This window comes from Nesoenas mayeri (assembly GCF_963082525.1).
Source record: "Nesoenas mayeri genome assembly, chromosome: 1".
NCBI lineage: Eukaryota > Metazoa > Chordata > Aves > Columbiformes > Columbidae > Nesoenas > Nesoenas mayeri.
This window is the reverse complement of record NC_137541.1, coordinates 23,519,827-23,538,288: the sequence shown is the minus strand read 5'-3', so window position 1 is coordinate 23,538,288 and position 18,462 is coordinate 23,519,827. Positions and strand designations below refer to the sequence as shown.

The 18,462-nt window shown below is 34.8% G+C and overlaps 1 protein-coding gene across 1 annotated transcript in view; it reads right to left on the bottom strand.

Annotated features, from left to right (window-relative positions):
- POT1 (protection of telomeres 1) overlaps positions 1-18,462 on the bottom strand; it is a gene marked incomplete at its 3' end in the record, with an annotated part of 63,691 nt that overhangs the window by 24,252 nt on the left and 20,977 nt on the right. Inside the window, exons 8-9 of the mRNA XM_080358844.1 lie at positions 7,169-7,299; positions 815-1,105 (exon numbers count right to left, since the gene is read on the bottom strand). Of these exons, the coding sequence (XP_080214970.1) occupies positions 815-1,105; positions 7,169-7,299 (422 nt within the window). The remainder of the gene's footprint in view (positions 1-814; positions 1,106-7,168; positions 7,300-18,462) is intronic.

The following is an 18,462-nucleotide window of genomic DNA, read 5'->3' as shown; positions in this document are numbered from 1 at the left end:
TGTGCTGCATAAGAAAAATCTTTGCTGCTTTAATGAAGGAATAATGCAGTGCACCATTTCTAAAAATGTTGTAACAATACAGCTTAATACAGCAGAACCAATAAGTAATTCTATTAAGACATCAAATGGAAAAATAACAGGCTGTTCATCTCTAACATTTTAACAACCAACTTATAAAAGAAACAAAAGGAAATACAAAGGAGTTCCAGAATAGCATCAGATTGATGTATCTGGAAAATTATGCAGATCTTCTTTTTAATTGAGCTGATGTTAAGGGTCACCTTTGGCAAGTGGCCTCCTGCTGTGTGGCACTTTGCATTTTGTACTTTCAGTGAGCACTGAGAGCCAAAGTACCTATGTATAAATAAAAGAAGTTACCTAAAATCTTTGGAGATAGGTAACATTTGTTTTCCAGATAGTGCTGCTTATTGCATTAATTATATCCAGTAGATTTACAAAAAAAAAGCAATAACTGCTAACTAAAAAATAAGGTTAAAATTTAAAACTAATTTTTTGACTTTAGGAAATCTTGAAATATTTATCTACAAATGTTTGTGAAACAATGATCCATACCAATCCCATCTTACAAAACCTCTCTAAATAAATGAATCAGATGAACAACTTTAATGAGAGCTGAGATTTCTGTCTTGTTTTCATAGAAATAAAATGGTCAAGGATCATAAATTTGCTTAACCTCAAAATATCTATCTACATAACATTACTTAAGTCAATGAATATGTCTGTTTCATTGAAAACTGAATAACAATGTCTTAATAAATAAATCTAACGAATTATTTTTAACAAATAAATTTACCTTCAGAAGAAAAGAAGATCCATCTACTTTTGCTTTTCCTACCAGCTGGCAAGTGAGATCAAAGAACATCACTGGCTGAACACCAGACAACTTTGTGGCTGGTCCAGGGATGGTAAGATTACTGGCTGCCCAAACACGTAATTCTTCTATTGTTTTCTGTTCTTCATTCATGAAAGTGTACACTTTGCTAGAGGTTCGAGGAAGTACTGGTGCTCCTACAGTTCCATCAAATGTCAAGGATGCAAACCCTGCACTGGTAATTCCCTGCATCTGTCCATTGTATTCCCTGACCTGTAATAAAATACGAAGAAAAAAAAAGGTTGCAGTGCACTGAAATACACGTATGTTTCTTTTTTATCATGTGGATGAAGAATGGATCACTGATGATTTTTGTTTGTGGTGCTATTAGGAGAAGAGAGTCAAAATAAAAACAAAACAAAAAAGGAAATTAACAACAAAACAAAATGAATAAGCAGAAAATATAATCTAACATCAAACATTTTTTTAAGAGGCAGACTAATACCTACTTGTAAATATACAGCATCAGTGCAGAGTATTTTATTCACAAATCTCAAAATGTCTGTATGTGGAACACGTCAAGTTTGCTTTCAGAGATGGGGAAACTGAGGCATGAGATAAATTAATTTTTAGGGGTCACACAACAGAGCAATAGCAGAACAAAGTTATTATGGATTCCTCTTTCCTGTCTCTAACAACAGCCTTGTTTCGTGATATTATGGAACTGAAAATGAAAGTATCAGTTCCAGGAGCTATTTTTTTATATGTAAAGCAAATAGTGATTGTCTCTCATCCCTTGAATAAAGAACACAGCTTTCACAACTACTCCTATGTCTACTGCCTGCACATGGCAGGTCCCCTGTATCCTGCTGATTTAGCTGTGTATCTGCTACCATATAAAACACAGTGTTCAAAGTCTGAAGCATTCCTTCGAGGATCTAGTCTAAACTTACTGTTCCCTGCACTTTTTATATATATCAAAGCACTGCATGACTCGTTATCCAGAAATCTCAAAGCGTTTGTTTTGATCCATCCCTTTTTAATTAAAATTTGCTTACCAAAAAAAGCAACAGGACTTCTGAGTATAGCATTTGTGAGGCAATCTAGTTTAGGATTCCCAGTGCTCCATTTACAAATGGTTGAAAATCCTACTGATTCAGAAGTACAGAATCAGAAAGATGTGACAGAAGGTCTAAACAGCAACATTTTTTACCAAACCATTGCCAGTGATTTAGGCCTATATTTCATCAACACACTGAAATGTAAAAAGCACACAAATCAAGTATTCCTTGGAAATTAATTAAAAAAGCAGCTCAATCTTGATGACAGGAACTCCTTTAATCCCTGCCACTTGGACGTAACACATAAATGCATTACAGATCATCTCCAGGATAAACTTTCATTTCCCTAAGCATTCTCCAGACCTGACCAATGGAGTACATCAGTTCATGATGTAGTTTTTCTTCACTATAACACTGAAAAGCTTTAGTCTTTTAACCTTTACATTTAAATATTGAAAATACAAGAAAATTCCATGGACAAATCAGGAAAATACAAAGGTACATAATCTATTTGTGCTCATTACACTTGATCTGGAAAAAAATGTTCCACTATAACACTAAGACCTTATCTAACGTAAATACATAGATTTACTTTAGTTGCTGCCACTGGCCTTGTATTTCACAGCTCCTCAAAATACGTAACATCCAGAGGGGAGGAAAACTCTGTTTCATCACTTTTCCGCACTCACCCTCTACCAAAAGAGGTATTTTTAAGCATCTTGTCTGACGTGTCAAATATTTCTCAAAGTGTTTTAATTTGCAATTTACCTACTTATTTATTACTTCACTAATTTTTTTAAATCATTATCAAAATACCTTCTTACTACAAATTCTGTCCTAGACCTTAGACTAATTATGAGGGCTCTAAACCTTCCAGAAAACCAGTTCAACAAACTACTTTGTCCCTCTGGGCTTCCACTAATATTTCACAATAGTCTATTTTCCCCATTTCCCCAATCCTTTATGTCACGTTCTGAGCATTGATGAGGCTGTGCTTGGACATACTGAACTTCTGACATCTCCTAGTACCCTCATTTAGTGGATTTGAAATCAGCCTTAATGTAGGAAAAGGCAGTAATAAAACAATAAAAGAAATAAAATATGTAAGAAGGTAAACCTGAAGTGTCATGATGAGCAAATTACCAATGATCTTGAAGCAAAATCAAATGTCCTTAGGCATCAGTGTGTGAAGAAGCCACTGAGTCATCTCAAAGGTAAACAGCGCTCAACATTATTATTTAGTGAACAACTCCATCTCAAACAGGAAAAGTAAATGTAGAATGGGCTACAGAACAATATATTTCATAGCTGGAAAATTACTTATGTCAGACAGACAGAACAGATGATGGTCAACAGAAATTCTCTGGTCTTATCCTTTAAAAACAAATCATTGCTAAAGTGACGAGAAATCACTGGAGTGTAAAACAAATTAAATCCATGGGCAAATGTTGTTTCATTATGGCACTCTAAGTAGATCTCAAATCATTTTAAGCTGTGATACTGTAAACTAGTTATGTCTTCCACACACAAACAATTTTGAAATTAACCTTAGGGAAAAGAGCTAAGCTGGGACTTTTGTATATGATGATAATTCTCTCTCACTAGGCTTTCATCATTTCTAGAGGTCATGAGGTTTTGGTTTTTTTTTTACAAAATTGTGTTGTGAGGGAAGAACAGGGAAAGAGGTCAGATGCCTGAGTTTAAAAATTCCCTGAGAATTTTAGATAAATTCAATAAATAATGGTTGCTAAGCAAAAATATCTTCTGGGACAAAAACCGAGCAGATACAATGTATTGGCTTGTTCTAAGCAGGCAAATAAATTCCAATACATATTGCAAGAGTCTTTGGCATACTTTATATGAATTAAAGAACAAAAGGTGAAATGTCACCTAAACAGACTGCGTGGACAATGAAATCTAGTGATTTCTACAGAGTACAACTCTATCCAGAATCTGCCTACAGAAAATAAGCTAATCTTGAAACATTTATAAATAAGATTTATAGCAACCTAAACCACCTGATTTTTTTTTTAACTGAAGCTGGTGTTATTCACCTCACTCAATAGAAAAGTGTGATAGTGAGTAGTGTATAAAGCTGGAATAATAGCATCTTCAAGATAGTTTTCCATCAAAACTGATTGTTAAATTGCAGAAGCAAAGGACTATTACAAAACCACTGCAGTCACAGATCATCTCAGAATATCAATAAAATGCCTTGTAAAACAACATATACTAAGCTATTGTACATGTTCTTACACTAAGTAGGAAGATTTTCTAAAATAAATTTAACTATTGATACGTGGAAGGATCAGGAATTCAAGAGAATATTTTGAAATGTAAGTACATTAAGCTTAAAACTTGATTATTGTTTATACATATAAAATTATTTCAAGACATCAAGTTGTGTGTTGTTGTTTTCTGTTTTTTTTTTTTTTTCAATTTGAATTATTGTACCTTCTGTTCCAATTCGAGTATATATTCAGCTGAAGACCTAAATGTAAGGTATCTTTTACCTAATCAGATGTCAAAAACATGTGACCCCTGTGATTCACGGCTGACAACAAAATAAGAGAAGATCCATGTTCATGTGCTGCTACCCAGTCTTCCCTTAACTGCAGAAAAGTAGTATATGTGGGATGCTAGTGAAAAGGAAAGAGTGCAAAATTGTTTATAGGCAATGTATCTGCAAGAATTACAGCAATGTATTCCCCTCAGTTAAACACATGGCCTGGATTTATGATGATTTGCCCATCTTGGAGACTGTACCTACTGAATACATTACACTGTATGTTCAGCATCACCTACAAGGATATTAATAACTATTCTCCTTAGTCTGTCCCTGTTCCACTGCTGCTGAAACACTTGAGCTTTATTAGGAACTGCCCAGGGCTAAGAGGCTAAAAGTAAGAGTAAGACCTTTGGAGATGTTTCTCACCAGCCCTTTCTCCAGACCTGGCAACATGAGAACAACTTCAGTCCTACATTTCTAAAACTAATCTGGAAACAGTAAACGCTCGCTTTCCATTCTGAGCATCATGCAGTGCACGAGGGTGTGTGGGATGGGATGGAAGGCTAAAAATAAAACCCATCACAAACATTGAAGACAAAATTCCAAGCTAAAATAAAGTTTCAGATCAAGAATGTGAATGATATGCACATTCCATAACAGAACATGCAAACAGACTCCAATAACCCCCAAAATCACTATGATCTGTCAAAATTGTTACTAATTTAACAACTTATTGCTAAAAAATATGCTCCACAACTGAACCTGAGCATTAACACCATACCAGATCCAGAGATTAATTTCTTTGTAGCAGTTTGATTATTGTCACTGATGCTGTTTATATGAAAAAGTTTTCTGTCAAAAAAACCACCGGAACGCATTTGGTATATTTCCTTATATTTTGTAAATGTTTTCTCACATAAAGTGAATCACAGTCTAAACAAGTTTGGATAATATGGTATGTTGATCATATTTTCTTCTATTTTCATAATGTAATCCTTGTGTACATGTACCTCCAGCTCCATGAACAGAGATGAAATAGGGAAGCAATTTGAAGTAACCTAGTAAATAATTTCTGTCCTTATATAAATTAAAACATTTTGAACATGTTTGAATATAACGGCAAGAAGACCGAACTACAAGAACTACCTACAGACACCTTCCAAATGAAAGTTAACATGGCTAGTCATATGGAAATAAAATGAATTTTTACAAAGACATGAAAAATACATCTAGATATTAGGGCTATAAATTATAGCTTGTCGTCTACTATTCCTGAGAATTGCTGTCTGCAAAATAAGCTTATCAGAAACGTCTGCAGCAATAGAAACCCAAATTAAAGAAGAAAATGAACAATACATTTTACATTTCATTTATAAGTTGACCTGAATATATTGTAACTATTTTGTCAGAAAAAGCTGTATGCAAAAAGTATATACACTTAAATCAGCTGAAATAATTTGTTTCGATAATAACTTAACAAAACAGCAGGCACTGCTTTAGAAATATTCCTCAGAGAAAGTGGCACAATATATTTGAGAAAATTGTGGTAAAAGAAAAAATTACTATTTTGGAATATTCCCTACATATTTAAGACGTGATCAGGTAACTTGACCAAAAGTATTCAGATGAAAATTTAAGCAAACATGTGCAAAATTCTAAAATTTCAAATTCTGGAGAAATTCTATCACTCCACAGGGTTGCAGTCTTGCAGACAACATGTTCTTTGAGATCCCTTTTAGCAAAAAGTCTCAAACCTAACCTTGGCCAAGTTTATATATTTAGACCACATTTACTCAGAGGACACCAAGCATCTGGCAGTTAAATTCTGCCAAAGTGTAACATTCACCCAATATGTTCTACATCTAAGCTCCAGACTTTCCCCTCTCATCTTTATCAACCTGACAGCTACAGCCAGAGCTGCCTAGAAATAAGTGAGTGGATACTTCTCCTGTGTGTCTGTCTCAATGCCTTCTATATTGCATCAAGGAGAAAGAAAGAGAAGGAACCAACTTGCACGGAACAAACTGGATTAAACTAAAGGAGGGAGTACACACAGACAAGGTGAATCATGTCTTTGGTGCTATTCTGCACTTCTTTAAGCCTGTGTGATCCAGCATTACAAGACTCTCATTCAGTCTCTGTATTGTGGCTCCTCTTCTCTATGGAGTTGCAGAAGGCATATGAAAAACACACAGCAGAAACAGTACCAAAGCTATAAGCCCTATTTCCTTCATGGCCTTTGATACAGACAAATATGGTGTAAGGCAGGAAAAACGTCAAAGAAGCCATCAGAGCATATTGCACACTAACTAGACATAGATTACATTTACTTGAGTAACTCTCCAGATGATCTAAAGTGATCCAAAAAGAAGCTCTAAAGCAATCCCTCAAGTCTATCAGTTTGAAGAGGGATAACGTGCACATTTATGTCAGTTAAATTCTGTTCATCTAGAAGTATTATCACGTGATTTTTGTCAACTAGTTTAACAAGTACTAAGAAAAAAAAATGCTGTTCTTGAGTTGTCATAACCACATGTATCACTGTTTTTAAATGGAGATATCAGTTTAGTGCTCTGTTGTTGTTTAATAAAATTGAGTTTATTTCCAGTTGTGGTCCATATAATAAGCATAGCTGTTTTATCAATCAGTTGTTTTATCCGATGTCTGCATGTGTTAATTTCAGCACGCAATGAATTAAATTACTGTTAGGGTCCTCTCACTGCAAAAAAAGAAAGCACATAAACCCCCCAACATCCTAGTACATACCTTTATCCTATGAAATCGAACAATATCTCCGACTTTGTAAATTTTTGGTAGGGAATCTAGATTTCCACTAAAAAGAGTGCATGTTAACTTCACATTCGATGGATCCACGAGTGTTACAACTGAGCAATAATCTGTAAAATATGAAATTGTTTCAATGAATAACAGGCATTACAGAGTTATTAATATACAGATATTAGACATGGGATGAACAACCATATGGCAATTTTTTTCTGCTGTGATCTGTGTAACTCATCCACAGTCAATTTAGTTAGAGTAGCATAACAATTGAAGTGTGGCCTCTCTCACCAATAATTAGCCCAAATAACTGAAAATTAAATGGGTGATTCAGTACAGGTCTGTGAGCCAGGAACACACAAAACTTTTTATTCCATCTGCAACAGGCACACTATTTTTTCATGTTTCAATTACTTCCTCTATAAAATGGGGAGTACATGTACAATCTTATACAATCCTTTCCTAAGATTTATTTTTGCACTGTCTTCTGAAGAGGTTATGAGTTCTGCAAGTTCTAAAAGCAAATTAAAGCATAAATTGCTTATCTTTCACTTCAACAAAACATGCAAGATATATACTGCAAGGATACAGTCACACAGTGTAGTCAGAAAGCATAATAAGAATCTGAAATATGTCCTTTTGAAGTTAAACTTCATTAATAGAATTTCACTTTATTAAGGACCTAAAAAGCAAACTCAAAACAAGATACAAATAGGACAGGAAAACAGCTCAGAATAGAACAGTATTTGCAGATGACATAAATGACAATTGTATTTCCCATTTCAGCTTACAGAAGCATGTGTGCTCAGATATCTCACAAATGTAAAATGGAGAGTACACTTGCTGTTTCACAGCATGGTAGCTGGTTAACTTGTCTGAGAACGTTTCAAATACCAAATATCAACATGGCTGTATGTTCAGAACCTCAAACATCTGCATTTCTTGTCCTACTTGCTTTTAATCAAGATGACCAAGTGCTTTTGTTTTGGATGCTTATTTTGCTAGCATCTAGTGAAACTTACAGTTTGGGGCTGCATTGCAACTTCTTCAGCACATCAGCAGAGCTATGACATCACAACATTTTTACCTTGATACATTTATGCACACAAAATTTTGGCTTTTAGAAAGAATTAGCAAGATCTTCAAGCAAAACACATAATTTTTAGGTGTTAAATTAACAGTACTTAATGATTTACAATTTAACATCTCTAAAGTTTGAATGCTTGCAGTGGTGAATTTGAGCATACCTTTCTTAAATCTCAGAATGAGAAAGCAAAAAAATGGTATTAGTAAGAGTGACAAAAACTTCTGAAAAAATAATTTTGTAATTTTCCACATTGGTATAACACTGATTTACTATTTATCTTAGCATTTTTCTGTACTCTGAAGAGAGTGGATATGCCTAAACTGTTTGCAGTGCACATAGTGCTTTCAGACTGGAATAATGAATGAAATGATTTTGCTATCATTCATTCTGACTGGAAAAAAAAAATCTAAATCTCTAGATCTGAATTAACCCAAATGCCTAGGCAACTCGCCAATTTTCTAATGCCATCTACTTTAACTCACATTTTTGCTTTCACAATCCTATTTTAAGAACGTACGTTTTCCTTGTAAAAGTTACTTATACATACTGCTGACCTGCATATAAAATGCAGATATACCGTCTAGAAGCAGGAACAGTTTCCCTACATACAGAACCCATTTACTTCTGCTATAATCCTACTATTGGGGACCCCCATTCAAACTAAAAGTTCTTTGCCAATTTTTATGTTGCATTTTGATAACATTCAACAACAGAATCTCAACACTGTAAAAAAAAAAAACAAAAAACAAAAGTAGTTGTAACTCTTAGAAACCGATTTGCAAGATGAGTTGCACACATTCACCTGAGGTACCAAGAATGGGAACACTGTTCAAGATATAAAACTCTCTAAACAAAGTAACACAGAGACATGATCATAATTCAGTAGGCATCAAGTCAATAGTAAAGAAGCAAAATTAACAAACAACAAATAAACCTCTTTATTAATTCTATTGCTGATATTTAAACAAACTATAGAACTATATTTGAAACAACTGATCAGAAGCTTCCTGTTTCTCAGCTTCTATAAGGGTGAAATTAAACACCAGAAGACTATGAATGAAGTTCAAGGTTGAAGTGGCCATGACTTGTGGGTACGTCCATGCCAGAGCAGATATACCCACAAAAAGACTGAGGCCCATGGAGGAACCCCCGTTGAAGCAGAGGACACTACTAAGTAGGTACAGCAGGGAGGGGAGAGGAAAAAAAAGATAAAAAATGGAAGGAACAAGTAGCAGCAGAAAGAAACTGCCACATACCAATCCCAGTCTGTGCCACCCTTCGCTCTCCTAAGAAACACCATGTGTCCATGAGACAGGAGGGGGAACGAGAGGTGTATGCAGTGATGCTGAGCCTGGAAAGGTGGAGGAAAGGTGTTTTCCCCAAGCATTTAAATACTTCTCTTCTTTGTTTCTCAATAGCTGAATCAGGTAGTACATGTCTATTTTGACTAGCAATGAATTAAATTCCCTAAGTCAAATCAGTTTTTCCCATGACAGACATGTTTTTGACTCCCCAAAATAAAACACCAAACAAAATCCAAACAAATAAAAAAACCCAGCTCTAATTATACAAGGGAGCTATTGATAATGACACTAAAACAGACTTTACGTATCTGGGAACGGTACAAAGCTGTCATAGCACTAACAAAAAAGTCAAAATCTCCATCATGCCTTTTATGAAGATATGGACACATAAATCGCTGCTAGAAAGCTCTGAAAGAGAACATTTTCTGTCTACTAAAACTGACACATTTGCCTTATATAAAAACTACAGGAAGGCAGTCAAAAGATGACAATTGTCATATGTAAACTCTGTGAACAGATTCCCCAAACTTGAAGACAGATGTGTTAGACTGGATTAAAATAACATGCTTGTATGTTCACTGTCAATGTCTTCAAAATAAATACTCCACCATCTCCAGCAAATGCATTCTTACATTTTATTATCATTTAACTTTAAAAGTCTAAATTTTCTAATGACTTGAGGGACTGAAGTGTTGAAGGAAGAAATCTAGTGAAGGCTTACCAATAAAGCTACTTTTTCCTACAGATATATTCTATTCTTCCTCCCCAAGATTTTACACAGACTCAATAATCATCGGTTCTCATCTACTGCATTCAGAATTTGCTAAGTGTCATTCTTTTGCACACTTCCACCAAAGGCACACGATGAAGTGTCACATAGCACCTATTCTGGCGTTCTGCGCTAGGATAAGCAGACATGAATATAGTCCAGTCAGTGGCTGACAAAACTCCAAATGTTTACTACTGTAACCCAACAAGTGATTGTTGTGTTTCTCCAAGTATGAATTCTAGAGGTTAACTTAACAGGTCAGCTGCAAAGCAATATGAGCAAAATGAGCCATTAAGAAAAAAAAAAAACAAACAAACATAGTTCACAGATTTACAATCCTTTGAGGATACAAGATAACATGCTACAGTGCACTGATACAATCAAACACAGAAATAAAAAGTGAAATAACAAAAACATTCCACCTTAGAACTGTGGTTACTCTCTGATGCTGTGATTGTACAACCTGATCAGCTTCATACATCTGCAGCTGCCTATTTAAGAGGGGAAGAGTTAACACACTCCCTCCATTTTCTGTGCAATTAGCATACTCAAATGACTAATAACCATCCTACTCAAAGTAGTATAAATTATTATACTTGCTGTATATAGCCTGAGGAAAACCTTCTATATAATATAGGTTCTCTGTGATTTCTGACTTCTATTCTTAACTATCACCTCAAAATGTGACTTCTACAATAAATCTAACTAAAATAGAGCTCTTCAAGAACAAAGCAAAAAGACTGACTTTCTTGTAAATAAATCCTCATCCAGCAAGTCCTTTTGGAAGGTTAAAAATAAAAAGCCACCTGTATTTCCTTCTCCAGCTAGAATGTGAAAATTGCTTTTGGCTTTCCATAGCAGCGTTATAGTTCAGCAACTGAATTCACTTTACTGTCAAACTCTAAATAGAATTACTGAATTTAAATAGTGCCCCAGTGTTATAGGAAATTATATACTAAATGTTACTGCTCATACTTTTGATTTTCACAATACACTTTCCAATGAAGCAAAATGCCTCCATTACCAAGCTAAAACAAATAAACAAAAACCAAACAGCAACAACAACAAACCTTAATGCCTAAACGAAAGTTTACACATTGGAGTCAATTCTCCTTCACTAGATAAACTTACTCTTTTTAAAGAAGGCAAATTTTACCACTGGCAAGATTTATTTGTAATGATCTGCCTTAAAATATGACACAATGGATGCACAGTTCAGTAGATTTATATACTATAAATATATACTATAAAATAAGTTTTTAATTTGTACTAGATTGATTCAGTAAAAACATTGATTTTAGGCTGATACTATACAGAACTACAAACAGCAACTGGTTTTTTAAATACACTTAATTATTATGAAAGGGTATAACCACTCAGGTTTAACATCATGTGAGGGACCACCAGCAATGCACGGCTATCTGTAAGGATGCTTCTAAAACCTCAGAACTGGTGTTTATGAAAGCAACAAGGAGAGCGATGTTTGGTTTAAACAGAAGTACAGTGATGCATCTGTCTGATATGCTTCTTACATCCTTCCTATTCTTAAAAAAATACAATTAATTTAACTTGTTCCTTATTTTTTTATTTCATTTCATAAAATCCCACCAGTATGCGGTGAAGCAGCTATACAGAAAATACATTTATGCAACAAAAGGAACTCATTATTATTGCAAGTACTATTCTGAAATCAATATAATTCCAAGTCAAGATCACTAGAAGGTTACATTAACTACATGGAGAGTGCTCATCTCCAAGCCCCTACGTCTTGACTTCACATAGTTTGAAATATGAATATTTTGTAGCCCTGTAAAGGTAAGTTTTCCTCCACTGTGATGACGGTTTATGTTCATTCTTCAAGCCATAGCTTTCTTTTTATAAATGCCATTGTTTTTGCACTCTTCTATAGACTGTTATATCAGTAATCAGCATGCTCAGAAAGTCAGCATCTCTGCACACCGTACAGATATATGAAAAAATCCAACCAAAACCCCCAAACCCACAGCTTCAATTACAAATTTGTTTTTCAGTCATCTGCAGGAAACCAGAATTGCTACAAAAGCTTTCCAGATTAGTGGTTCCTGATGTTGTAGGAAGGCATTTAGTACTTACTAATTAAACATTTATTTTACTTTTACTGAGGACTTCAGCAGTTCCTAACAAATACGCTTGCATAAATTTTTCAATCTAATTACAAATCCCCTTTTGGACAATCACATATGTATTCCTGACTAACACTTAAGTGGAAAAGCCACTATCCTGAATCAGTAACCTCCCCCTGCAAAGAGATAAAAAGATATTGGGCTATGTTGTTGGCAATGAGGGACTCTAATTAGAGATTGCCTTCTGTTTCTTGCATTTCAGTACATACGAAAGGAGAGTCATTATTGTAGCAAATTACTCTCTCTTCAGAACTACACCAAACAATAATACTGTTTTGAAGAATTACGGATGTCATTCAGTACACAAGTGTCTTTGTACTTAAACCAAGCAGTTGAACTAGCCAACTTACCATGTTCAACAAAACGCAGAAAAATAGTATGAATGTACACACACTACGTGTGTGTGTATACATAGGTACATACACACATATTGCAGAAACTCCAAACAAAATGTCTAAAAAAAAAAAAAAAATCAAATTGAAGATGTTTTACTACAGCTTGTTATTTCTAACGTGGCGACATACTTACGAGATACATTCAGTAACTACCAGAAGCATCTGGCTAAACAGATGCTTTAATGCCATCATTTGTAAATTGTAGATCAAAGTAACTGTCCTGAGGTTTCTTTCTATTAACTATTTATTCAACTGTTTAATTGTTTATTTCCTTTTTAAAACTTTTTCAACTTCATCTTCAATACTAGATGATAGGAAACCCTGACCATTTAGAAAAGAAACACACACAAACCACTGTGAAGAGAAAAGAACATTACTCTCATCTTTAGGCACCCAAAATGAAAACACAAGCTTTACCTCTGCAACAGTTTTTATTCTGTTCTGCAGAGTTTAAAAAACATCCTCGACGTTTTGATTTGGAAAAACCCAAACTGGAACACAATACTTGAAAGAACAAAACCACTGCAGATTTAACTCTGACTCTGCTTCCTCACAAATAGACCATCAGGTACCACAACTTTCTGCGATTGATTTGTTTTGTACTCTAATGTTGGTTTGCTATAACTTACTAAAAAAATTACTATTTTGATTGAAGTTGCCCACATGCTATAGTTTAAAATAATATTTTTTCATCTACATAGTTTTAAACCAATTCTGGACTAAGAACATTGATGAACTTGGCTCAAGATCAGATAAAAATTGAAAATAAAGATAAAACTTATGGCTCCAAAATACCTTTAAGAATCTGATCTACATTCCTTAAGTTGTATTTTGAGCATGTAGAACTGCTGACGTGGAACTGTTCAAGGTTTTTAGAAGTATAATTTCTGAAAATGCTATTCTTTATTAATTTAGATTTTAAGAAACATTTGTAAAAAATAAAATAGTTACCATCCACATGCCTATCTAGGTAGGCTATATTGAGGTTTTAATTCAACAAGACATATTAATATACTGCATATATCTAAGAAAAGAAGCAGAATGGAGGCTTCCCCAAGAAAACAGGACATTACTCTTGTGATGTCGTTAAACAGCAGCAAGGATTCTTCTTGCCATAATACTTCCCTGCATTATGAAAAACACTGGCTAATATCTGCAGGAAAAAAACCAGAAAGAGCTGTGGAAGTAGTGGTGTCACACTGTAATGTCACAAAAGTTTCATGGTCAAGCACATAATCTCTGTAATTGGACAGTACAAAGACAGAGGCTCTTTTTCTTTTATATTTACTGGTTTTACTCATGCTAAATACTTGAGGTATGCTTGGGCTTAAGGTAGGAAAGAGAACAGAGAATCACCTTTGTTAAAAAGTTTAAGATATCTAAGACTCTTAAACTATTCAGGAAGGAAGGCTAGAATATAATTCTGAACACTTCCAACAGACCTTCCAGCAGACTGTCTGTTGCACCAAGCAGGACCTCACTGGATGGTTTTCAGAACACATAAAATTCTCCCATATAGACATTTCAAACTGAAGCATGCTCAGTTACAACAGCTTTCTCTGGAATAAATAATTATTTATTATGATATTTCACTCAGTGTTTTGACATTAATCTAATGAAATAATGGTAATCAAAGAGATGAACATTTAATGACAGATTACATAAACTGACAAAGTTAATTTAGGTACCACTTGCTTTCAGTGGGAACACAGTGCAAAGCTTCAGCCTTAAGCTTTAAAATACGTAAGATGGAGCAATATCTCATATCTAGGGCATATCTACACACTGAATAAAGACTCGTACGGATTAAGAACAGTGGCTTGACTGCCCATGCTTCCAGTAGGTACCAGCTGAAAGCTGCACGATTATATTAACAGAGTGTCAGAAAGAGAACATATTAGCGCAGGATTGTGCCAGATACAGCGCGACTACAGAATTTTCTGACAAGAACCATTTCATGCACTGGCAATTCAGAGCAACCATTACGCATCTTGCACCCTCTCAAACAGACATAGCTCTGGATAGTGTAAAAAAACAAACAAAAAAAAACCCAAAACAACAAAAAGAGCCAACCAAACAAACCAACACTGAAATATTTAACTGAGTAGTGAATATTTTTATATTAAAACCCAAATAAATTAAAATTGTTGTAGAGATTTTAATGATAAAGTAGCAAGTGAACAATAACTATTATCATAAATAAGAAACTTCAGATTGTGTACATGATCTCCACTGATGTTATATTTTTTTAATGTTACCAGCTGAAAATATATAGGGAAGATATATTATGAAGTTATTAATGACATCTAGACAAGGACTAGTTCTTAAGTAAATCATCATTTTCCCTATTAAATTTCTACTACTTATGAAACTGAAGTGATTAAGTTGTCAAATAACTATTAATAGTACAGATTTTTGCAACTGAGTTGTTTCAGAGACATATTACCTTGAAACCCAGTCCATTTAACTGTATTGTTTTTGCATATCTGGAAAGAATGGCCGTCTTAATTTCCAGTACTTGTCTAAGTAAGACATTCAAAGTCCTCGAGTCTCTAAAGTCCTGTTAAAGCAGCTGGACAAATGACAAATCTACACTATGTGATCCTTCGAGAACTGCCCTTCATGATTTAGTCAAAGACTAAAAGTAGTAGTTTCTACATTTTAATTATTTTCTTCTTACCCGTTTTGTTGTCAGCAATGTGAACCAAGGAAACAAAACCTTTTAAAAGATTTGTGAGGGTTGTCTTGTTTGTTTCTTTGCTTTTACGCCTGAGTTTTAAACCCACAATATTTTTCAAGAGGAAAGCACATCCCATTTACCACTGGCAATATCCTGAATTATTACAGATAAAGATAATATTTCTGGTTCCTTATAAACACAGCTAAGAAATTTATTACAATTGCAGGCTGACAACATCAGTGAGAGTCCAACTTTTCAAATATAAATATATATATATTCGTATTCTATATATCTGGATAGATATTCTAAGAATAATAGCATTTTAAAAAGTCTATAGCATAAGCAAGCAATCACCAGATATCACCACAAAATGAAGATTTTGAGAAGCTCGCTACAGTGACAAACATGTTGTTTGCCAGCCTGTGCAGAAAAGATCAAATAGAGTAAATGAATACTGAAATCATTGATCAGTTTTACATTAAAAACAAAATACGTTCTATGCCCTATACAGGTCTAGATTATTTTTACCTTTACAATGAAGTCTTTTACAGTCAAGCAGGAAACAGTACCAGTGATGATATCTCCTACACAAAGAAGGTATTTTGTAAACTTTTAAATTGGGTCCTTGCATTTGAGAAAGCATAAAAACTATGTGTTGTTATTGTTCTCCTTTTTACACAAAAGAGATTTTTCTTTACCCTGAGATTCTTATTTTTAAAGGAAACTTCTTTCTCAAGATCCCTTCTCCAGGGTTGTCCTCATTTTATTATAAGCCAAAGAACAAGAAAGTCTGCAAAACCTGGAGAGTCCCAGCATGTGTGCTGGGTTGACCTTGTCTGGCTGCCAGGCACCCACCCAGCCACTCCCTCACTTTCCCTTCTCAACAGGACAGGGGAGAAAATAAGGCAGAAATAAGCTCATGAACTGAGATAAAGACAGAGACATCACTTACCAGATACCATCATGAGCAAAACAGACTCAACTTGGGGAAGCTGAATTTATTGCCAATAAAACAGGGCCAGATGGTGAGAAATAAAGATTAAAACACCTCCGCCCCACTCCTTTTTTCCAGGCCTAACTTCACTGCTTCATTCCCAACATCTCTACCATCTCTCTTCTTCTCTCCAGAGGCAACAGGGAAATGGGGGGTTGTGGTCAGTCCAGAACAGCTCCTCTTCTCTCCTGCTCCTTTCTTCTCACACTTTTTTCCTGCTCCAAAACAGGTCCTCTCATGGGCTGCAGTCCTTTGGGATAACACTGCTCAAGTCCTCCAACCTTTGGAGAACTCCCTCTAGAGTCCTTCTTTGAATTAATACTTTTGAAATATTATTATTTAAGTATTAACTGTAGCTAAATCACAAGACAGTTCTGTAAGTATTCAGCTCTAGGGGCAGAATATTTTTTATTACTATTACTTCTAAGTCAGCAGTATAACTTGGTTTGCTATACACACAATAAACATGCACACACTTAATTTAGTATAATATTTTATGAATGTTTGCATTTCTAATTAGATGCCAGAACACTTGTTTTTTTTCCAGTCTAAATGCATTGAGTTCCTGCAGATACTTTCACTTAACCATTATTCCTCATTTACATCTAGAAGTATCTCTTGTGTTGTAACATTCATGACATAGAACAATTGACATTTGCACTTCTCCAATTTTACTGGTCTACAATATTATGAAAACCCAATTATTTTCTGAAAAAACAGTGACACTCAACTTTTCTACAGCTTTCTCTAACAACTATTATTTTCTTTTTCCTAGATAAAACAAAATAATATTTCATCTTAAAGATTTGCAATTTATTGTTTAGCAAAATAACTTTAGTTTATCAATGACTACGGAGAATATGATAATATTCATTTTAATTTAGTCTCAAGATGAAAAAAAACAAACATGCACTATATTTGCTATAAAAACAGATGGACCATTATTGGCTTAGTTCCCAACTTAATGACTACATTTATTTTAAAATGTGAACATTTAAATTAGACTATCCCATATTCTTCAGCTTTTTTTTTTGTTTATGTTTCAGAGCTATTTTGGGGAACACTACTGTCTTCTCATCATCTTCAACAGCTAACTGTATGGGAAGCACAGAGCTGCTCTCCTGCAGACACCAGGGCACTGAGCCCTAGTGCTGCAGGTACAGGGTTTCCTCTGTTGACACCGTCAACAGTATATAAAAATGCTGTTGAATTTCCAGAAGCTATCAGATTGTGGACCCAGCTAATCTAATATGTTCTTGAAAAACTCTCTGCTGCACTACACAACATAGCTCTGCCTTTTAATATAGCTGACACTCGGTGTATGAGAGCTCACAGAACAGCATCCTCATGTTCTGTCTTCTCTGTGGCACGTGATAGACCACACTTTAGCGACGAGTGAAGCCACACTTCAGCCTTAAGTGAGGGAAAATATTTCCTTCAATAGGGTCTTTCATACATACCAGTATATCTGTTTATCTAGAATACTACATGCACCAGATTGAAGCAATTAAGCATATCCACACCCAGATTATATCAGTACAGTTCAGTTGAACACACCAAAGCCAGCACACACATTTCTGTACAGACCTCCCAGACGTTCCACTCACTCATTCACTCTAAACTGATTCAAACAAAGGCTGAAGATTGCTTTGTCTTCAGAAAGTGAAGCCATTAGTTGAACCTTAGTTGGACTTGGCACTTTTTTGGGTATGTCACCATGTTTGCACAGCTTTCAGCTATTGTGCTTATGTTTCAAGTTACCTAACTGTAAGCAAACCTCATTTTTGGAAGCCATGGTACCACAGGTGTAGCGCTGTGCTCTTACAAAGATATTCACTGACTTATGCTGAGTGTATCACCTTCAGACTGCTGCTGAGAGTTTTTGAGC